Source organism: Sphaeramia orbicularis, chromosome 20 (genome assembly GCF_902148855.1).
Source record: "Sphaeramia orbicularis chromosome 20, fSphaOr1.1, whole genome shotgun sequence".
Lineage (NCBI taxonomy): Eukaryota > Metazoa > Chordata > Actinopteri > Kurtiformes > Apogonidae > Sphaeramia > Sphaeramia orbicularis.
Window position 1 is genome coordinate 14,052,119 of NC_043976.1, and position 24,453 is coordinate 14,076,571.

General features: G+C 38.3%; 2 protein-coding genes across 5 annotated transcripts in view; both read right to left on the reverse strand.

Annotated features, from left to right (window-relative positions):
- Window positions 1-3,820: 3,820 nt before the first annotated feature.
- Window positions 3,821-7,676, reverse strand: cdv3 (carnitine deficiency-associated gene expressed in ventricle 3). Its single transcript, XM_030123520.1, has 5 exons — window positions 7,254-7,676; window positions 6,492-6,568; window positions 5,446-5,579; window positions 5,186-5,348; window positions 3,821-4,575 (listed from the first exon to the last, which is right to left on the reverse strand). The coding sequence occupies exons 1-5, from the start codon at window positions 7,437-7,439 to the stop codon at window positions 4,449-4,451; spliced, it is 687 nt and encodes a 228-aa protein (XP_029979380.1). The 5' UTR covers window positions 7,440-7,676; the 3' UTR covers window positions 3,821-4,448.
- A 1,215-nt stretch (window positions 7,677-8,891) lies between these two features.
- The window catches only part of tmem108 (transmembrane protein 108), an 83,488-nt gene continuing 67,926 nt past the window's right edge, over window positions 8,892-24,453 (reverse strand). For 2 of the 4 annotated variants that reach the window (XM_030122925.1, XM_030122926.1), the window contains exons 3-6: window positions 14,011-15,249; window positions 13,235-13,386; window positions 11,174-11,188; window positions 8,892-10,539 (exon numbers count right to left, since the gene is read on the reverse strand). In XM_030122925.1, coding sequence (XP_029978785.1) covers window positions 10,423-10,539; window positions 11,174-11,188; window positions 13,235-13,386; window positions 14,011-15,249 — 1,523 coding nt within the window. In that variant the 3' untranslated portion in view covers window positions 8,892-10,422. Of the gene's footprint in view, window positions 10,540-11,136; window positions 11,189-13,234; window positions 13,387-14,010; window positions 15,250-24,453 lie in introns of all 4 variants that reach the window. The other 2 variants (XM_030122928.1, XM_030122927.1) reach the window with 2 other exon arrangements.

Genomic DNA, 24,453 nt, shown 5'->3' on the forward strand with positions numbered 1-24,453 from the left:
GGCTGGGTATGGATCACAGGCTGATCAAACAAAAGCGGTGAGTCAACCAAAAAAGGTTAAAGGTCATACTTGATACTATTCAAAGAGCCAAAACATTAGAATTATGCTATCTATGGCAGAAGAAAGGCAATATAACAGCCTAATAACTTCGACAACACTTATGTATTTCCATGTACAAGACTAATATGTTTTGTGCTGAATTAATCTATTAATATGCTTTCATTGACAAATTTTTGGATTTTTATCGCTACCAGGGTGGCTGGCATCCCTTTGGAGATGGGACTGGGTATGAAACAAAAAACACAGACCAAACACAGGTAAGAAAATAGAAAAAAACACTGAACAAAAAAGCCCTTTCAATTCTACTACATACTGTAGAAAGAAGAGAGTACAGCCTAATCTAACTGGACAATACTTGAATTGTGTTTCTATGTACATAAGTTAAAGACTAGGTTTTGTGATCTATTAATATGCTTTCATCAACAAATTTTTGGATTTTTATCGCTACCAGGGTGGCTGGCATCCCTTTGGAGATGGGACTGGGTATGAAACAAACAATACAGACCAAACACAGGTAAGAAAATAGAAAAAAAAAACTGAACAAAAAACCCCTTTCAATTCTACTATATACTGTAGAAAGAAGAGAGTACAGCCTAATCTAACTGGACAACACTTGAATTGTGTTTCTATGTACCTAAGTTGAAGACTAGGTTTTGTGATGAACTTCACACCAGTTCATCAACATGCTTTCAATTGACACACATTCCTGAATTGTATCCCTCTTCAGCAAGGGGGTGTGTTGCATCCCCTTGGAGCAAAAACTGGGTATGAATCACAAAATCCAGAAAAAGAGACAACTTAGGAAAGAATTTTGGAAAACTTGATAGTGCAATTCAAAGAGTTAAACCCTTAGATATAATACAGGTTACCAGTCTCATCCAACCTGCAAACATTCACTTCTGTTCTGATAATATGTTGTGTTCATTTTCAGTGAAGACAAAAGACAAAGTTGAAGTCAAAGAGTTCAACTGAGGACCGAGGAAGCAATGAAACTGCTCTGCTTTGTTAAACATTTTGCATTCTTATATGTCATTGTTTCATGCCTGTTAAACCTTTTGGGTCTGGTCAAAACCAAGTGGAGTGGCAACACTTTGTTGAAGATATCAAAACCAACCATGAAATAATTTCAAAATATTCATATAAATCTATTACTTTAACTCTAATCTTTACATAATACAGAAACTTTGCTTTTGTTTCAACAGAGGCTGTGACAATTAAATGCAAAATACTTTTTATTTCTAACATTTTGTCATCTCAGTAACTAATCAAAATATTCTAATCAGTTGTGGAGGTTAAGATGGCTAAAATAATGATTAAATTTGTTTGATTAAATACTTTATAAAACTCTTGTGTGGAAAAGTTTACTTTTTGTTTTTGGTTGGTTTCAAGTCTGTTGTGTCTCCTCAGTCAAGTTAGTATTGACAATTAGGCTAATATGTTCACAATCTGAAAAAATGACAACTGCACTCACTTTCCATGAAGAAAACAAAACATTAGTTTCAGCACATAATTTCTATAAATAAAAGTCATATTTTTGGCCAAATTGTGATATCTACGTAAATTTATTCTCCAGTGTAACACTATTGATTCATTTATCATCAATGACTATGACCTGAGAAAAATGACTTTTGGGACTTTCACAGCAATTATGCTATAAAACTAACAAAAAACACCAGTGAATTGACTCTTCATCGTCCCATCGACAAATCTACACAGCTCTGAAAATAGTCTCTATTGTAGAGCTGTAGACTGAAACAGCTAGAATAGCATAAGCTAAACCCGAAACTGTATAGCCTGTATATGAAATAGGTCACAATAAAATATGCATTCAGTGTGCCGTGAAAAAATATAAACAAGCAAACACACGCATTTCTTTTGATCCAATTTGGTTAGCTAGTTAGCTTTAGCGGCTTCTAATGGCGTCAGCGTTTTAAGCTAACACTTATCACTAGTTTGACTCGGTCATACCACGTTTTATGCACAAATAATAGGAAGGAAATTAAAAATGAGATATTTACATTAATTTCCTGACATCTTTCAGACGATTTCAGCAAGGTGCGGAAAAGGTTTTGTGAGACCCTCTGAACAACACCGCAACTCAACTTTGTTACCAAGTAAAACGTTGCACAGGTTAACATTGATTAGCAAATTCCGCTTAGCATTAGCTAGTAAGGTACCACTTGTAGATTATTAATATTTTAATAATTACAGTAAAATCTGCGCTTTTATTGTTTGTTTATTTAAAATAGCTGTTTAATAATTTTGTTTAATTTTTAATTACTACTACTAATAATAATGTTTTTTCCTTAGATGCAGCAGTAGCACTTTCGCCATGAGGCATATATGAATGCAGTGTTCATTTTTTCATTGATATAATTATTATAATACACAATTTAAGAGAAAACCTTCAATAAACAACCATTTCTAAAATTTTATTTCCTTTTAGCTATATACTTAGAAAAAAAAAAAAAAAAAAAGGACATGTTAGAAGGGCTGAACAACTAGCTGTTCATTCAGGATACTTATGACACCAAAAGCTGCAGGTTAGCCTAATAATCATTCTGCTGGTGTTACTGCTTCTTGTGACACTTATCACACCAGTTGTAATGCATTAACTTTAAGCCACACAACACTATTATATATTAAATTCAAAGATTGAGACAAGATATAATTCACAAGGACCACTTTATTTTTTGTTAGGCTCATCTCTTTTCATTACAAATATCATCTACTTCCACCCAAAGTCTCCTCGAGGGATCAACAGTCCCCGATTTATTTTACGGAAAGGACAAAACACAGAACATAAATCCAGTTTTCTTCACCTTTGTAAGCGCAACAATGCTTTACAAACCCATTTGATTTTAAACTGGGTGTACCACTTTTTTTCCAAGGGTATAGTGTTTGGTGAGAGTATGCATTTACAGGAGGAGCAGTCACTGTTATGTTTTGGGTATCACTGGTTTCTGGAAGTTCTGCACAAGCTACCTGTTCAACACAACTGTAATGGGGGACTGAGATAGTACTTTAGGGAAAAAAAAACTTGACTTAAAAAAATAGTATTAAAATTCAGATTGAGATGTACCACTTTACAACAAATTACATCAGTTATGAACTCAGTATGGGGAAAGAACCTTAAAAAAGGCATTTCACTTGACCTATTCCACGGCTACATTTTCTTGATGCTCTAGCCATCCAGCTGGTGTCAAACCGCAGTAAGGGATGTGTTTCAGTCTTCAAATGAACAATTTGAGATTAGAAATGAGCTTTAATTAGACTTTTTCTGATATCTAAACAGACCAGAAACTGAAAAAGGGCAGAAAAATTAAAAAGTGGATACGAAAGACAGTTAGTAGTTGTAATTATCAGGCAAACTACAACAGCACTACATTCTTGAACAGAAGGATTTTTCTCTTTTATAGTTTTTTTTCACAAAGTGGTGAGATCCAGAGGCAGGCAACAGCCCGAGGGACAACAAGCAAAGATCTCTTCAGATGACAAAGCAGTTTCTCTATCAGTAAGGCCACTTTATATAGGAATTCTAAATGAGGACCACAACCCATCGCTTAATGTCCGTAGATCTTTGCAGAGTGTTACCATCAATGAAGAAAAACAATTCTGCAAGTTTCTGCATTACAGAGCCTGATGAACAGCTTGTATGCAAGGGTTGGTGTTTGCCCCGTTCACCACCACAGCAAAGAAAAAAAAAAAAAAAAAAAAAAAAAAAAAAAAAAAAAAAAAAAAAAAAAAAAAAAAGAAAAAGAAAGCTCAGTCCACATGGTCACCACCAGCTATGCTGCTGAGGTAGTATCCCCTCTCCCGAAGCCCCAACCGCAACTCAAAAACACCCCCAAAATACCATGTGCGATTGGGTTATAACGATTTTGCAAAAAAATAGATATTTTCACAGAAGTTTGTAAAATCGTTTCGCCTAAAGTCATTTTCAATCCTCTGTGGCTTTGACGAAGCAAGTTGAAGTCCAGAGAAATGTTGCATCACACAACTGCTGCTCTGAGTACAATCCACAAAGGACAACCATGTTGTCATTTGTTGCTGCTGCAGTGTTGCTGTGTGTATGTTTGGATGTATTTCGCCAATTCCTTTTCAATTATTCACTGTTTCAAGAGCCCCATCAGGTGCAGTCCCACCATTTGCCAACCAAATGCATGTAATTTCTGTCATGAATCTATTCAAAGGGAGTGTATGTGCAGTCAGGTATTGCTGGGTATATTTCTGTAGATGCATGTCAGGTGGTGTGTGTAAGAAACAAGTATGATGATGGTGGCGGCATGAGCTTTGTTAGGACTGCAGTCCACATAGCTGGAGTTCAGCTTCCTTCAAGGGGCTGGGCAAAACCGTGCTGGAGGGGCCAGGGGACGGAGGGGAGGGCTTTACTTATCCCCCAGGATGGCGTACTGGTTGTCCAGCTGCAAGTGCTGTATTGAGCCACCACTGGACTCCTCTCTGCCACGGTTCCTGTGTTTCACAACCTCAAAGGTTTTCTCCATTTCTCTGTCCCTAAAACAGACATATAATTTGTGATGAACAGGGATATATAGGGGAAAAAAACAACAAAATGGTTCAATTATTCAGTTTGTTTATCTAAACCAATTTTGTAAAATGACAGTTTGTGATAATGGATGCTACTGATCTGTGAAAACTTGGCACTTGTATTTTTGTGAATGTAAATCTGTATCTTGTATGTTGCATAATGTCTTGACTTCTGTATTTGTGTATCAAACATTTCCAACCACATTTAAATATGGTAAAGTCTGTCATTTATTCACTGTACTGTTTGGTCACCTGTTGATATTATATTCCCCCATATTAAACTCAATTTAACAACATTACTTTCAACTTTTTCAATAGAATGAAATGTCAATGTGAATACACACCTCCAAATGTAATGTGAATAAAGCAGTAAGCTCTTTTGTTGAGTTACCTCCCAATGAAATGCTCTGAGTGACTCAGTTCAACCATGCAGCGTGTATGTTTAGTGCTTTTATTGTGAACAGAGGTAGTGAATCTGCAAGGCACAGCATCTGACATCATCTGCTTTTGTTCTGATTGAGAGATTCCTGGCTACACACACATGCATCTGAACTGTTGCCTCTGGAACCAGACTTACTTGCGTGTTTCCACATGCTTGGCAGTGGCGAGGAGAGAAGGGAATTGTGCGTCACTGAAGATTTCAGGAGGGCCCGGGTTGTGACCTCGTTTGGTGGTGGACAGTCGAGCACCAGGAGGGCGATATACACCAGGAGGCTTTGCTTCAGGCACCTCTACATCCTCTGTAATCAAAAATAACACAAGAAGAAGGTCATTATTAAATATTTTTATTGTATATTTGATAAACAAGTTTGTAAATAAAGTTGGAGGTTTACTCACCAACAGGAGCCGGAGGAGCAGGAGTTGCCCCAGACTTGTTCCAGGGCCCTGACACTTTGTCTCCACTGACCAGAATGATCTCTCCATCCTCACCGACCTCCTCCTTCTCATACTCCTCTTCCTCTTTCTCATCACTGCATATAAACAAAGGCAATCAACACAGGTGAACACATGCATAACTACAATGACTGCCTCTAGAGAGAGATCAAGAAACAACCCCATTTTTGTTTATGATTAAACTTGTTTTCACTAATTCAAAGTCTTGACAGGCTATATCTATAGGTTATACGTTTGGCCCTGTCTTGCTTTTTATCTTTTAATACTAGTTTTAAAAGATTGATGATTTTAGGCAGTTTTTACTATATTTACCCTAGAGTTTAGGTTCTTACCCAGGTAAAAAGAGGGTTTTTGTCTAGAAAGTACTTTGCTTGAAAACTATAATTTATTTATCACTTTAAAAATACATGTTAGTATTTGTATTATTCCCTCAAATCTGTGCAAAAACATTTACAATAATAGTCTTTGCATATTTAATGCAACAATAGAAGCTAATTTAATGAAGTCTTGTATATGGAAGCCTCGTGCTTCATCCAGAGCATGTTTGAAGTGCTACAAAGGAGTAATTGGGTCATGGGGTTAAGGCATGTGGATCCTGCCCCTTAATGACCCCCCACTTCAAATGCTTGTTACAACTAATCATGTGGACAAAATGCAGTGACAGGGATGAAACAATTGTGGAATTCTGCATCAATATCAATCTTTAAAATACTTATTTGTCTGACAGGCAATGTCAATGTTTGTAGCTTCCTCATTTGTACCAGAAAAAAAGAAATTGGTATTATTTAAAAAGGTTTCAGCCTTTCATTTCAGTATTTTTGAATTGGTACAAATTCAGTAACTCTTTAATAAAACACAACAAATAAACACTGATCACTGCCACTAGTTAGTGCCATCTCATTTGCAGATAATCCATTGCCAGTCAATAAGGCCAATACTGTTTTATCGGTCTTTTTTGGTGATGATGGCTACAGATACTTCTCTCTCACCTTATCTGTAATGCTTGGAGCCGAAGCCCGCTGTAGTCCACTTCCTTCTGCTCAAACTCTTTCCATTCTTCATCCTCCTAGACATAATGAAAAAAGTAACATCTCACTTTCTACATCTTTCAGCGTATACCACATCAGTAACACTGATCCTGTTAATGGTTGTTGTAGAGAATCACACAGCTGTTATGGCACACCAGTTCCTCTCAGAACTGGTTACACAAGAGCAGAAGTTTCAGTAAGCCTTGGCCTACCAATGCTACAGAATGGTAAACATAATAATAGCAGGATATTTGTCAGATATGGCTATGTCAACTAAAAGGCTGTCAAATCCACAAAAACGTGTGACTAATGGCGGCTCGGCCTGGTTAAAAGGCCACGATTCGTAGTGACAGCTTAGCCATACACTCACAAAGCGGTGTCGATATTAACTAAAGTAAAAGCTTCAAACATACACATGTAATATGAGGACACGTATGATTAGCAAAACGCCCAAAATATAATGCGATTCAGAAAAGCTCGTAACTTAAAGCGGAATTGTATCCAAATAGAGTGCCTCCCCAGAAGAACACATATGCTAGCAACCGGCGTTTTGCCATCGTGTCAAAATGTGATGGCTCAGTGAAATGTTAGAGAGTTGTCAGCAAGCAGCCTACATTTAAGGAGAAACTGATTTAAGCGTGTACACAAAATATGACACGACAGCGCTGTCCAGATAAAGACACCGAGGCAAAAAAAAAGTTTTAAAAAATTAGCATCAGTTACCTTCTCAATCTGAGCGTCTTGATTCTCGTTTTTCGCTGATTTATCCTTCTCCTTTTTTGTCTTTTTCACCGCGGTCGACGTGGGCCCCGCGGTAGTCTCCTTGCCCTTTCCTTTCTCTTTCTTCTTCTTTTTATCCCGCTTGGCAAAGAAATCGTCTAAGCTCTTCTCTGTTGGTACATCCGCCATTTTCAAGGAGCAACGTTAACTAGTTTGGCTAACGGAGCAATGACAAATGTGAAAATCTCCTCCCAGAGAGTAAGGACAACTGTTTGAACGGCCAGAAGAGACGGAACCAATCCTTACTCTAACAGTTTAATGTCTGTTACAGACTGATAAAAACATCCACCCTGGTTCCCGGCCTGAAACGTTAGCTATCCTGTCAACCATGCCATGCACTGACTATTTGACAAATCTGCACCGTAACCCGGAAAGACTTTTACTCTGAACCGGAAGTACTACGAACACCATCGACTTTTTTTCAGCTTTTATTTTATTTTATTTTATTTTATTTTATTTTATTTTATTTTATTTTATTTTTTAAATGCGTAATTATGAGATACTAAATCATGGTTGTTGGATATTAAATCATTTATGTTATTATGTTTATGAAATAATGTTGAGGTAACAAGTCAAATGATTAGATACTGCGTTAAAAAAATTATCACATGGGCTATAAGGTCAAAAATAAAGAATACTGTTGTCATAATTAACCTACACATTATATATTAGTATAGCTACCCATATTTCTACTTTTTCTACACTGTCTCTTTACTAGTACTAGTCATATAAATAGTGTTGTTGAATTGTGAGATTATGCAAAATATGTCATAATAATTTTTTCTTTTTCTAAATGGTCTCTGCATACGTTTTACATTATTTTGACACTAATTTGGCAAAATCTCTAGGACTCTAATGTTAAGAAATATTGTAGGATAATAAATTAGTAGATGTTATGAATACCAAGATAACGCCTTACATAATGAAAGTAATTTTATTGTCCCCTTAAACATCCACTAAAAAGTCAGAAATCAGTGCTACATTTTGCATTTTAATGGGCTACAGTGAACTATTTATCTAGTTATATCTCTTTATGAATTGATTATCTTTGGGTTGTGAAAAAAACAAGACCTGTAGATGTCACACTAAGAAACTCATCATATTTGAGAAATGGTGACCAACATTTTTAACCATTTTGTGACTTTATATAGAAAACAACTGATGTATTAATCAAAAAAATAAGTGTTAGTTTTAGCCCTATTAAAAATGTAGGTGATAATTTGAGTTGTCATATTTTGGCCAGTTAAAAAAAATTAATAACAATAACATTACATTAAGCTTGTCATGAGTTGTAACATAGGCTTGCAAACAGACTGTTGTTCTGATGTCATATTCCCAGAGCTGAAGGTGACCAGACCAAAAGCAGCACTGGTGCACAAAGAGAAAATTCCAGTTCTCTATTCAATGAATGTGCTGTAGTTGGCAAGACAGGTTTTCACAGCTTTGTTATATAGTAAACAAAACAAAAAAAGATCTAGCTCACATATATACAGTGTCATTATTTTAAAGTTCAACGAACAGTAACAACGAAAAATGTGTCTATTAGTAAAAGATGTTGTTATAATACAAAGAGACAAAAGCCACATTGTTTTGTTTTATTGCTCAGCAGTAAAAAGTACAGTGTATACTACAGTACAAAAAATACATAATGTTGAACACTGCTCCACCGTGCCACTGAACATTTTAAAATATCCACTTTTGAGCGTGCAAAACAACAAGCTCAGCTGTGAGCATCCGACGCAGGAAATATCAATATGTTCAACCATGTCATTCAGCATCACTTTGTCAATCAGTGATTTTCTGAACAACATCTCACAATGCGGAAAACCTTGAGCAACGATAGAGGCAGGCAGCATCGATTATTGGATAAAACTGCAGCAATGCAAAGAAAAACAGATGACAGAAGGACCACAGGTTCAGTAATTAAAACGAAAAACATTCAAACACACCTTTGCAAGTAACCCACCTCTGTATGTGCTCACAGTAAATATTCATCATACTTTATTCATCTCAGTACTTTAAAATGTCTCTAACACATCTTAAGTGGTCAGGAAACTAATTCACCATTTGCACATTTGCACTGATGAACAAACACGTTACTTATGGAGGGAGACACAGTAACAACATTGGTCTAATTGTTTTCTACAGCACTGAGAAAGTCATTTTAAAACCGGGCTACAATAAGTAACCAGTCCACGATATAGACAGGAGATCCAAAGACAGACAGGCAAACCGACAGAGGCACAAACACCCACACACAAACAAACAAAGACAAACAGATAAAACTGAGTCTAATGGATACAAAGTCTTGTTTGACTTAAAGTAAGAGTCATATTTGGTTAAAGGGGGCAGCACAAATCAAATAGTTCATCCTCACACCCACGCAGTCCGTTACACAGCCGTCCACATTCAGTAAAGGCAGGTAGATATTCATACATACTTACTAATGTATAAAGGGGCAAAGCAATTTAACATAAGGGATTAAGACATCTATGTGGTCCCTCTTAAAGAGAAGCTGGTGACACATGAGGGGGAAAGCCAGTGTAAGTCATTTGACAGATGCACCATTACTCAAATCTGACTGCATCAATCCAGCCTCTTATTTTGATAAAATCTCTATCCCTCCACCCTCTGAGTACATATATTCAAGTTCAACAGGCTATAGTTAATTTGGGGTTCATTCTTAAAGGAAATCTTAAAATGACAAAGAACAGCTATAATGTTTTCATAGCATGTTTCTCTCTTTCTCTTTCTCTAAAGCAGATTTCATGTGGCAACGTCCACAGTGCACTCACTGTCAAGCCACTGTAATGAAACAAAACCACATATACTCTGTATTTTATAAAGACATAAAAACCTTTTTATCACAATTAAGCCTTTGTAGAAAATTTACATCAGAAAAATATGCAGGTGCATTGTCATAGTAAATAGTGTCTGTTTACATCACTCTTCTTTCTGGTTGCTCTTTGTGTTTGTAATATACAGTATAAAGTTGAAGTCTCTGAATATTTGCCACATATATATATGTATATATAAAATAGACAGCAACAGCAGGGGGAGTAGGAGAGGGGAATGCAGTTATTTTCAACAGTTCGGTCCTTTTTTTCTGTCTCTAGATGGCAGAAGCTTTGTCTCTGTTGATAAAGAGAGTCTCCTGGCAGAAGGGGTTAACCAGGACCACGCTGCTGCCGCTGTAGTCTCCATTAGGGGGTAGGCAGGTGTCATGCTCCTGCAAAATGCACATAAACACAGAGAAAAAATTTTACCACTTGAGATTACCTGTGAAACAATAATTCATGATCTCTGTTTCAGGGCTCGCCATTAGGGCACACACTGCAGTCTACTGGGTCTACATCAGTCTACAGGGAAAGAGCGGAGTCTGGAAGGAGAGCAGTTGGGTTGGGTGTACTCAGGGCTTTAAAGGTGATTGTGAACAAAGATATGTGAGAAACAGACATACAAAAAGAAGGAAGAGTGGAGGGTGTAAAAACTTGACGAGTAGGGAGACAAAAGGGAGCGATGACTCAGAGGAAAAAAGGCAGAGGGACTTAATGTAGGGGGAGAGTGGTGTAGAAATGGTTGTGATGGTGACTCAGCAGTAATAGGGCAGTGCTGGAGGAGGGAGGTGTGAATGCAAAGGGAAAAAAAATGTTTTTTTTTTACAAGGAAGGAATGAGGTAATTTTATCAGCTAGATCCAATTAAATCCAACTAATATAGTAATCAGGTTTGTGATCACTTAGATTTCCCAGAGAACTGTCGTTTACTAAACCTACAAGGCTGCTGCTACTCAGAGAATGGAAAAGAAGCGGGGAAAACAACAACACCTGGGTATCACCAGGGGCATCCTACACATGATCCAACCTCAGCTTCCTTCTCCTGATGCCCCCACAGGCGGCGAAGGAACAAAAGCAAAGCAGTAGCAAAAATATTACAAAGGACACACACAGAAACAGACACAAACAATGAGATGGTCACTGGAGGAGAGACGACAAAAACATGCATGAAACATAACAAAGAAATGATGAAATGAGAAAGAGGAGTAGCTTAGTAAATGTTTTTATGCTGAAGCTGCTATGCACTGATACTTCCACCAGATGGTGCTGACAAATCAAATCAAGTATTGCACAAACTGATGTCTTCATAGCGTAGGACAGAGTCTAAAAACTTCATGGAAAAATGACAGAAGTTTAACATTTTCATTTATTACCATTGCCTATGACTATTACTATTAAGCAAAACACTTTATATGCACCTCTTCAGTTTCTACACTGCCTGATGCATCTGTACATTATTAGAAATTAAAGAGACACTAAATCTGTTAAACATGTTTCAGTACACAATCTCAGTCCCTGTTCTGTCTGTCACAGTACTGTATATAATTAAGGGTTTATCATAATGTATCATAATGGTTTAGAAAACTGTCACAAATATTTAGCATCGATTTAAAAAAAAAAAAAAAAAAAAGATACCCTAACTAGAACTTCTACCCTCGTTAAGCATGGGTATATCAGTCAGACACAACTAGTGGATGAGTGTAACTAAGAACCTTTACTCTATAATAGTTTCATACAAATATGAGGTATTTGTACTTTAATATCTGCAGCATCTGCTTCATTATACCACAGAGGACAATACTGGACTTTTTACCCCATTACATTTGACTGACAGTCCTAATTAAATTCAGATTACAGTTTTTCATCTCCTTCCTGTAAATATCTCCATTTATCAAATATGTTGATTTTCGATGTATGTGATAAACTAAAGAATTGCAACATTCCTCCTCTTTTTTAAACTAAATAAACCACTGAAATCCCATTTGGATTCAGTAGACAATCCAGTGTAACAAAGCAGAAAACAGAGACACAGGGCAACGATATTGTAAACATATGATGATTTCATAGAATATGATGCATTGCTGTAGACTAAACTACCAAACAGTACCACGAGTATAAAAATGCATTAATTGACCTGCATTAATTCACGTTAACCCATTCAGAACCAAATTTGAATTAATTTGAACCAAATAAATCTTTCTCTACATTTAACCTTTCCTAAGTGACCTATCACCATTTGTCATATTATCCTCTGCATCTTGCATTTTTCAGTGAAAATCAGGTACTTTCTATATATAATTTACTAATTATCCACATATTCATATTAAATCAGAGAAAATTCTGAGTATTATAGAGTACCATAGAGTATTACATAAACACAGAGCAAATGGAAGGAAAGGTGATTTTTTTCAACAAAATATGCAATTTACTGAACAGAAAAATAATCGTCTCCATCCACTGTCATTGATCCAACTCCATGGGTTTTACTGGTGAATTAATGTTGTAGAAGATGACAGTGTTTCCATGTTCACTATGGAGCCTCTGAACGTCCAGATGGGTCATATCTGATGGCCATGAAAAGATGACAAACTGTATTTTACATCAGTTTTTTACATGTATTGATAGGATTAGTGGTTATTAAGTGTTTAACATTTTAGATCAGAAGATTCTTTTGTTTGCCAGACGCTGTTCAGGTCTCTGAGGATTAATGCAGCACTATTTACTCTTCATACTTGATGCATATTTTGCTGGTAATACTTAAATAAATTTTATTTACTAAAAGATCTGAATACTTCTGCCACCATTAAGTAGCAATAACTGTATTATATTCCCTGCAGGGATGTTTTCTTTGTGCTTGTTCCAAATAAGATCCCCATAAATAGTGGTGATACTGTGTTATGCTCAGATGCACTTCAACAGGCCTCAAGGCTTGCTGAGTGGGGAGATTGGACATGGATTCTTCTCCTCGCTTGTTGTTTCCATACTCATTAAAAGCATTCTGCTGACTGACAAAGAAACATCAAGTAAACGTCACTGTGCAGTGTTGAGCTGAACGCAGCAATTGAGTCATAATGTCTGTATTTCATACCTCGCTCTCCAAAGTGTGTATCTCTCTGGGCAGCTCCACGGCATGCCTGCTGAAGTAGTCCATGGTGATGGCATTGTTCCAGTAACTGAGGTTGTTCTCCTGACTTGACGACTTTTTCTTCCTCCTCATACAGCACACAGTCAACAGAACAGCTAAAGCAGGCAGGTGGGAGAGGAAATGGAGGGTTAGTACAGTACTGGGAAAAACCTGCTGCTTCAAATAGTTTCTGAAAGCACCCACACAGGCTGTCATGTTTCAGGACAACATTCTGTTACAATAAATGCTAGCTGAAGAGAGAGAATTCCAACATGTTACTTGAAAAATGTTTAAAATTGGTGCATGTGTATTTTTTGGATGCGAAAAGTGTCCCTAGAAATAGAAACGAACATGAGTATGGCATATAGCCTACACAGAAAAAGATTCATAAAATGAGAAATATATGTTTTGTTTTCAATATCACCCTAATTAGATGAAAAAGTAAAATATGTGTTTTGCCTGAGGCCCATAGCTACTATGTTTTGCTTCAATGGTGTTATTGTGATACTGCACTGCAGTATTGGGACTGACAAAAGGCATAGCAGAGGGAAAGCAAATACATTAAAAGCTCATAAAACAACTGGAGATAGAAGAGAAAGTAAAAATGTACATGACACAAATTTAAATGAATGGATTTTTAGTCAAGGTCAGCTACATGTTGAAGAAACATTACACTTTTGATGATCTCAGTGTTAAGATTTTTTTTTTTGTCTTATTCAAGCTGTTCCAGTGTTACTTACAACATGACGATACAGGCACGCTGATGGCCAGCACAATCCAAACAATGTCCATCCTGCTCAGGCAAATTTTCATGTGTGACGACGGAGAGTCGACAGTAGGCCCAGAGCTGTTTCCAGCTGTCCAAGGGTCCTGGGTGGTGGCTGGTACCTGCCTGTTTAGGAAGTTCCCACTGGCTGTGGAAGGGAACTCCGAGCTGTTCCCATGATCAGAGTCAACTGAACTGGAATTTGAGAGTAGCCCCCCATATGCAGTTGCATTCCCTGACCAGTGTCCAAGGGAGGCATTGGCTGTGCCATTAGATTGGCTGTGGCCCTCTTCAGTAGTCGTCTCGTTGGTTGTGGTGCTGTTGATGTTTGGGGTAACAGTTGAATTCAAGACCTTGGGGCTGGTTTTCGTGGAGGGGGCTAAGGCGGGCACAGTGGAAGTTAGATTTGCTGGAGAGGTTTCTTTCAAATCTATCACCAGCTGATCAGTGGGTGGCTCACTAATGTCGGTATGCACCTCCCTCAGGGTGATGGCGTGGTGTGCTACCAGCTCTGGGATGCCCCGAGTGTGCTCCCTGAGTCTCAGGCCTAGTGCAGGGTTGACATCCATGGAGGAGGAGGACAGGGACGAGGGCTGCAGATTGGTGGGTTCCTCCAGACTCGTCTGCTGTGGCTCGGGTCCCGTTGAATCTCCTCTGTCTGATCCAGAGTTGGACAGAAGAGCCAGGGGGTTTGAGTCCACATCTATATTTGGGACGTCTGTGCTGGGATATTTGGGGCTGCTGTTGCTGTTGGCCTGGTTAATACTGACAGTAACTGGGTTATGGACTAGAGGTACCACGACCGGTTTGTGCATGTGGCCTTGGCTTACACTATCAGAGCTCGGCTCCTGGGGCAGAATCACACGGCTTTCCAACGTAAGACCCAGTTTGGTGCTAGCGGTGCTCACAGTGGTTGGGGTGACAACATTTGTGTCATGAGTGGGAGTTTCCTTATGAGCTAAGCTGGACATTGGCGTCATGTGAAGCCAGGCCACAGTAGGGAGGAGGATGTTTGACGGCTGAGTGCCTCCTGTGGATGTCCATTCCCCACTACTGGAACCTTCATGATGCCAGTCCGGGTGGGAATGTTTGGGGGTAGACAGGGGGCTGCTGTGGGCGGCTGCCATGGAGACAGAGTCCTGTGATGTCTGGAGGTACAGCTCCTGTGCTGATGACACCAGACCTACTGGCAGTGCTAGGAATGCTAGGACACCTGCAGACAAGCAAATAAACACATCAAGTCAATTTTATTTACTTAGCCCAATATGACACATCATTTTCCCCAAGCGATGATACAGTTCCAATAAATGACATCCTCTGATCTGCAACTTATGGTTTCTTATTAGTCAGCTGTGGAAAAACATATCCTGAATCCAAGCTTCCACAATTTTACACACTAGACCTATAATTGGTGTTAAAAAGACGGAATATTTATTTGATCATGTGGATTATCCGTTTGGCTAATTCACAATTCAATTATCCCTGAGTATGTATGTGTATTTAGTATTGTGGAGAAGTGGAATACCTGTATTTAGATTATGTATTAAAAATCCAAAATGTGTGTAACTGACTTTACTTATAGTTACAATTTATGCACATGGTAATCAGACTACATTCTTAAAATCAATACGATGCAACAGATTATATCAGGTGTTTCTTTACAGAGTAAAGCTGTTCAATAGCATTTCAGGCTGGGTTTCTGATCCCTTAGAAAAACCTGATACATTTTCAAAGTAAATATATGTTATTATTACTTATGCTGTATGATTGTCATGTAAAAACCACCTTTCCAAGGCCATCTTTACTTTACAAGGATTGGTGAAATCAAAATGCACATAAGAAATATTTTGTTCAGATTGTAAAAAGAACATGGACATTTTTTTCTCCACATCCAAATGAATCATGATTGGATCTGAAAGCATGCTCAGTGTGTCCTGAGTGCGTTCCCTCACATAGAGGAGTTCACTTATGATGAGGATGCAGGTTAATGCAAGGTCCAAACAGGGCCGAAGTAAAAACAAAATGTTGTAATCTTTTAGTGCAAAATCACAAAGATGTAGTCTCATCTTTGTTTACTCCTTTGCACTCTGTCTTGATGTTGTGGAAAATAAAAGGCCTCCAGATTTTTGTGAGAAAAAAAAAACAAAAAAATCCTTGCTGTGTTTGTATGTACATAGACTTGTCACATACATCTCTACATCCAGTGGACACAGACAGGTAAAGTCAAAGATCAACAATCTTCAGTACATCTAAAACAGAGAAAAAAATAATAATAATGAATTACAGTTAATTAATACCCTAAAAATGTAGGTTACTGCAGGGGTGTCAATCTCATTTTAGTTCAGGGGCCATACACAACCCATTATGATGTCAAATGGCTGGACCAGTAAAATAACAGTAAAAAAAATTTAAATTATATGATGAAAATGTTTACAGCTACAAAGTATTGGTCAAAAAATGGAAATAACATGTAGAATCACGAACAACCTGAAATTTGGAGAAAAAAAAAAAGTGCAATTTTAACAGTTTTATGCCTCAGTTTATCATTTATACGTGTGCACGACAACTTACAGATCAGAGTGGATTTACAAATACACAAAACATTTAGTAACAGACAGAATATTGGTAAAAATGCACTTACGTCCCTTTGGGCATTTCAGGTTGTTCATGTTTAATCAGGTTATTCCCATTTTTTGTGAAAGAATAGTTTATAAATGCAAACATTTGTGTAATTTTACTGTTTCACACTAAAAACAAAGAGAAAAAAAAAAAGATGCTGTCACTATTAGTCTGGCCCACTTTAGATCATATTGGTCTGAATGCAGAACCTGAACCAAAATGAGTTTGACATCCTTGATTGTTAATGTCTTCAGCGTAATTTCTGCATTTCACAAATTCATCCCATGGGCCATATGTTTGACACCCCTGGGTTATAGGATAATATACAAGCTTAATATTTTGTGCATATATTAATACAGACATGTTCCTGCCAGTGAACTGTTTTTGAGGTAGACCTTGTCATACATGAGCAATATGCTTTTAAATATATTTGACAACCCTTTGGAATATATGCGTGTTTCCCTCACATCTGTTTGCTGATGCATCAGTGTTCCTTCTTCACAAAGCTGAAGAAGAGCGAAGACCAGCAGCTGAAATTAACTGCTCAGATGTTCAGAAGAGACATGTAGTCGTGTCTTGCATTCGTTATACTTCTTAGCCTTTAATCTACTGAGCCGCTGTGTTTGTCACTCACCTGCTTTAACTAGATTGCTTTATCAACAGCATTATTCACTGTCGACTTTCGCTGAGCGTACCCGTGCATGTGAGGCAGTAGCTGGTGTCTGACTTTGGACACAGAGTTCAAACAAACCTGCAACAACTGTCAATGTGCAGCAATGCTTTAGTGGAAGGATTCTCTACTGACTATTACAAAACAACAAGCAACTAGAGGACTTTGAGGAGTTACGGAGAGTTATGCTCAGTCTTTTAACATTTAGATTTTTCTTTAACCCTGAAAAAGCTAAATCGGATATATAATATAAAATTTTGATAGTATTTGTCAGTAATTTTGAAAAGAGATATCCTCTGTAAACAAAATTAGATGTTGCAAAGCATGCATTGATACGAAAACCTTATCAACAAACAAACATAAAAGACAAAATGATGTGAAAGATGTTTTTACACTGTGTGAAGTCATAGAATAATGACAGTCAGAGTGTCAAAATAGACTACTTAACATGCTAAACCCATCTCCGAGAGCCTGACTGATTCACTCTCTAGAATTCAATCCCATAAGAAGGCTGTGTAGTGACAAGCCATTAGCAGATGCCTGTGGGGATATTGGTCCTATTATGTTATCCGGACAGCAAGAAAAGTCTCCTCCAACCCTTATTGACACTGTTAAACACAGCTAATGTGACACATTAGGAAGCTCCCACTGGGCCATTGTACGTATTCAGCTGAGAAATAGCACATGCATTAATGTAAAGTAAACACTATCCAAAGTTCCTGTTTGAATGTGCTGTGCGCAATGGAAGCATTCGGTTAAAGGCAGGTTATTCTGATATAAAATTCCAGTTCATTTCATCTAATTGTCTTGTCTGGTTATTACTCAATAACGTATTCAAAAGGGTTGTGAATCACTGAGGGCCTCTATTAACCACTCACATTCAGCTATTCGTGTAGCAATATGACTCATCCCTGCTTCACATATTAAGTTATCACAACTTGGGAATGAGTCTTCAGCAAAAACTTTGTGGACAGATTTCCTATTTGTTTTGAACAGTTTAGAATGAAAGCTGTGAAATGAAAAGGCTATGAAAATAAAGAATATACTCATGCAGAGCCAGGCAATCATGAAATAAAGAAGATATTAAGAGTATGAGAGTGATTCATTCTTAGCACTTTACTGGACTTGGTCCAATTGGGGGTGTAGCCTGTGATGGACTAGTGTGGGAGTTAGCTGTACACTGATCAGCCATAACATCCTGACCACTGACAGGTAAAGTGGTATTAATATTGATTATCTCATTACAATAGGACCTGTTAGTGGGTGGGATATATTAGGCAGAAAGTGAACATTTAGCCCGTGAGGTTGATGTGTTAGAAACAGGAAAACAGGTGGGAATAGGGATCTGAACAACTTTGACAAGGATTCAAGTGTGATGGTCAAAACACTGGGTTCAAGCATCTCCAGGTCTTGTTCATTCCCAATGCAAAGTGGTAAGTACCGACCAAAACTACCTAAAGAACAATTGGATCTTAACAAATCAAGCATCTATGGGAGCAGAACATTATTACCACCTGTGTAATATGATGTAGTTTCCCCTTTTTTCCACAAAACCAGCTCTGACACGATGCCTAGACTCCACCAGACCTCTGTATCTGGACCAAGACGTTAGCAACAGGTCCCTGAAGTCCTGGAAGTAGAGGTGGACCTCCAATCAATCAGATTTATTTAACCCCTTTTAACACAAACTAGTCGAGGCAGACGACCATCATCAGTGCTAGGGTCTGCTCCAGGTTTTTGCCTGATAAAAGGACCCTTTTCCTCGCCACTGTCACCAAGTGTTTACTCCTAGAGTCTGTTGGTGTCTGTGGGTCTAGTCTTGACCAGATCTGAATGTAAAGTGTCCTGAGAGATCTTTTTTTTTTTTTTTTTTTTAATGATTTTCGTGCAATATACATAAAATTTAATTTGACTTGATTTGTCCAACATCTCCCACAGATGATCAACTGTCCTAAGATTAGGATGTCCTTCCTTAGTCCATATTTGGTCAGTACTAACCACTGCAGACCAGGAACACCCAACATGACCTGCAGTTGTGGAGATGCTCTGACCCAGTCATCACCGTTACAATATGGACCTGGTCAGGGTCAATCAGTTCATTATGTTCATCATTTTGCTGCTTCCAACACGTCAGCTTCAAGGACTAAATGTTCACTTGTTGTCTAACAGTATCCAACTCAGTGAAAGGTACCATTGTAATTAAATAATCAATATTATTACCATTTAGCCTGTCAGTGGTCAGAGTGTTATGGCTGATCGGTGTATATAATAATCTGTGGCACCACAAAAACAAGAGATAAGCTCTAACCCAATTTACATTTTGACAAGGACCTACATGATAAATTAACAACACATGGTTTTGGGTTCTTAAATGAAAAAGTTCCAGCAAACTCCTGTGTGACCTTATGTGGTGGCCATGGTTTAATGCCCACAGTAGCTATGGAAACAAAGTTTCTATTTCCAAAAGGGCCAGGACAGAGAGATGGCAGTGTAGGTGAAATATCTTTCAAGGGAAAGGATACAAAAGCAGAATGTTTTGTGAAAAATCAAATGTAGTAAAAAAAAAAATCAATCCAGAGCAGGACACTAGTCATTCAACATTTTTTCTTTCAGAAATTCTCTCCGTTCTCCTCATTTTTTTCCTGCTGGATCTAAAATACACCACAGCAGAACCCCAACACTCTGACTATTTAAACTCAGCCTCTGAATCATTAATCATATTCCTCCATACTCAATCACACAGACTGCCAGCACAGAGGGTCCACGCTCTGTCTTCCATTAACCAAGCCTGTCACGTCACTAATCCACGGAGCCCACTCCAGACCCATATCTGAGGAGATAACACACATGGCCATGCTTGATTTATGACTACTCATCTTTCCTGAAATGATTCCTTAGGCAGGGAAATAGAACACAGTCTGACCAAATCTATCAAAGCTAAACCATTTAAGCTATTACTGATCATGGGTAATATGAATACTGGTCACTTTATTTTCCAAATTCACAAAAGCAGCACTGGAGCCATTTCATTTCCCAATTACATATTGACAGTGCTGCATGAACAAAGGTCACAGACGACAGACATAAAATAAGAGAAAAAACTGATTGTTATAAAACCAATTTCTAAAAATCCACAAAATGAGATTTATAAGACAGGAAGGTACATGTGTCTGCATACTGCGAAGCCCAAGAGCTGCCAATGCTAAAGTTATCATTATGCTTTTTATTGTAAACAGAAATAAGAGAGGCCTGCAGAGAGTGTGGATATATTTACTACCTCTGGCCTGGCTTGAGTTATCCCTTCAATCAGTTCTTTAAACTGACTGTCACAACCTTGCAATTCGACACTACTGCTGAATAAAACATAACACCCAGACTCTCAGCACAAGCAAAGTTACAGTATACTGGAAACTAAAAACTCTGGTATTTACATAAACAAGAACACATCCTGGTTTGTCCGAGTGATCAGAAATGCTGCATAAAACGCTTTTCATCCTCATCTGGGACCAACATGGAAATTAATATTCATTTGAGACTTTGCAGTTTAGTTAAATCATATTTTATTGAAAGCAAATCTAAAATGTTAAAGGGCAGAATCTCCTTTTTAAGTTAGCTTCTCAGTGCCCATATATTCATTAGTGCTGAATACAGATTGAGAATAATACCAGCCCTTTGGTTCTGTTACTATACGGGACTCGATACTCTGAAAATGATGCAAAACACCTATAATGAAACAGTTTTTGGAAATGCTTAATGTTGTTTGCAAAGACATAAAAAAATAACACAGAAAAAAATTCCTAGTGTTGTTGTCAAGATCATAGACTGCACCATATGAGGATGGCTGCTGTGATGGTGTTCCCTCCCACTGTGTAATAATGAAGCCAAAACCTCGGAGCCACAGTCTACACAAAAGAGATGTAGGGGTGTCACGTCTGATCGGCTCTCATCCACATGTATGGTGGATTCAGGACAACGATCAGTCATTACTGCAGTCAATCACACAATTTTATGACACCAGTCACTTATTAAAAGCACACTTATCACACGGATGTCAGTTTGAAGGCATGAAATCTACCTAAAAAGACGAAAATCACCAGTGGGGGAAAAAAAAAAATCATTTGACGTCTTCTTTGAGGATTTATTTTGGCCAAAGTCACATAAGATAACACAGAAGAGAGAGGGATTTATGACTTATAACTACTGCAGCCAGGACTGGGGAAGATGTTTTGGCATCACTTTGCGAGGGCTTTCACTGTGTCTTTATTTATATACTATGGTTTAACTGGCCTAAACTAAGACAGAGTCAATACCAAGGCCAGACCACATTGTCATTAGGGGTGTTACAGCCTCCTTGTCTCGTCATTGTTTCCCTGTAACTTTAACCTCTCACAAAGCTAAGACTGCATTAACCACATCCATCCATGAGCATATGCAAGTACGTGAGGTAACTTGTACTTGCTAGATGGAAAATAGCTGGAAAGCAGCCAAAACAGACTTCTGTACAATATATACATAGGTGGGCAGTATGTATATTTAATATTCACTAATTCAATTTGGGAAAGGGGTGAAGAAGCATTTCTGAAGCCTTTTGGGACCAATGTATTGTCAAGGTGCTAGTATCTAAGGAGTCAGCCCTATGTTCCCCCGTACTAAAGGTTAAGGCAGGGGTGTCAAACTCCGGTCCTCGAGGGCCGGTATCCTGCATGTTTTAGATATTTCCCTCTTCCAGCACACCTGGTTCAATTAATGATCAGCTCGTCATCATGCTCTGCAGAAGCCTGATAATAATGTAATGGCTTCCACACAGGAAGCATGTCCATGTGGGCCCCAGAAGGGCTGCATATAAGGGTCCAATGTGGGTTTGTCCGCAGTTTCCATGGTGGCTCCACATGTGTTTGTCCATATCAGAATCAGAATCAGAGACTTGAATATCTCATATTATTTATTCTTCATACTATTTTATCCCACGATATTTATCTTTCACATCCTTTGCACTACTTCTCATGTTATCTGCACAAGTTAAATTCTATGTTTTACAAATATCTTGGTTTACAATACTTTTTATTTTTCAATGTAAATAACTGTGCCTTTTACTGATATTTGTTGTTGTTTTACTGATATTTGTGGTCTGTCTGTAAATTATTGCGCTGAACCTGAGAGCTTTGCCTCAGTTTCGTTATACTTGGTACAATGACAATAAAGAGAGTCTGATTCTGATTTTGATTCTGATTCTGATATGGGTAAACACATGTAGGGCCACCATGGAAACTGCGGACAAAACCACATGGGACCCTTATATGCAGCCCAGTTGTAACCCTTCTGGGGCCCACATGGACATGCTGGCTGGGCTGGTGTGATGAAAGAAGGAAATATCTAAAACCTGCAGGATACCGGCCCTCAAGGACCAGAGTTTGACACCCCTGGGTTAGGTTAAGGGTCCATGAGGCATCCACGGACCCATGAATGACCCCACCTTTGACACCATGTTTCCCTATGTAACCCTACACAGGAACTGGGGAACATAAGTATGCTCCCGTAACTAGTTAGCAGTACTAGCATCACTTACACTAACTTTCCTAATGATTCACGAGTTCAGATAAAAGTTTGCCATCAGCAGCATTTTGTTGCAGAATTTACAGACTAGTGTGTGTGTTTGACTTGTTTTTAATAATGAAAGGATTCACTCACACATTCACACTCTGGTGGTAGTAAACTACATCTGTAGCCACAGCTGCCCTGGGGCAGACTGATGGAAGCGTGGCTACCAATTCATGCCTATGGCCCCCCCCGACCACCACCAAACATTCATACACATTCATACAGGGTGGGGAAGCAAAATTTACAATATTTTGAGGCAGAGATTGAAAGACAGTGTATGACCAGTTAGTTTATTGAAAGTCATGAGAATTTATTTGCCACAAGAAAATTGACATAATAGAAAATGTTTTTATTCTATGTGTCCTCCTCCTTTCTCAATAACTGCCTTCACACACTTCCTGAAACTTGCGCAAGTGTTCCTCAAATATTCGGGTGACAACTTCTCCCATTCTTCTTTGATAGTATCTTCCAGACTTTCTCGTAATAGTTTTGCTCATAGTCATTCTCTTCTTTCCATTATAAACAGTCTTTATGGACACTCCAACTATTTTTGAAATCTCCTTTGGTGTGACGAGTGCATTCAGCAAATCACACACTCTTTGACGTTTGCTTTCCTGATTACTCATATGGGCAAAAGTTTCTGAAAAGGTATGGATAATAGTGTTAGGTATGATTATGACATCAATATATGTTTGGTTTCAAAACAATTGACGTAGTGCCTGCTGAGAAAAAACAACTAAATGTTCATTGTAAGTTTTGCTTTTTGCTTCCCCACCCTGTACACCAGTGTGAGTAACAGCACTGGAGGCAAGAAGGGTGAGGTGTCTTGCCCAAGGACACAACAGGACATGACTAGGACAGAGCAGGATTTGAACCGCCAACCCTTCGGTTATTGGACGACCCGCTCTACCTCCTGCAGTTTTCACAGAGGAACATTTCGTGTCTTTCGGCTCTCATATTTAATTACATGGATGAGCTCCAGACAACCGCAGCATCTCCCCAAAAATGTCAAATTACAAATGATTTAGTTAAAAATTATTGCTTACATTTGAAGAAGGAAGTGTTCCGTAGAACACACAGATAGTGATATCGCTATAGTTGTGGGCTTGACTGTTCCATAGTCTTCTTTGTCTTGAAAACATGAAAATACAGTTCCAAGATGAGACTGAGACCTTAAAAATGTGGCTGAGAACTATAACATTATTGAAGTCATGTGTGTTTATGTGCATTGTTACATGCGTGCTGTGTTGAACAGAAAGGTAAATGAGTGTAATTTTTCACAACGGCTATGCGTCAACCTGATGGAGTGGGAATGTAAGCAGAGTGAACGGAGACAGAGAACCTGGCCCTGCCTCCACAACGACATGCACCAGAGAATCCTGCACAAGGAGTGAATTAACAACAGAGATGATTGAAAAGGCCCAGGAAGTGAACTGAGCTCTATGAACATCCATTATTGAGTCGAAATCCTGAGAAGAACATGCGAAAATTAGATGGAAAAAGAGAAGAGCACTGAGGTTAGACTGGAGG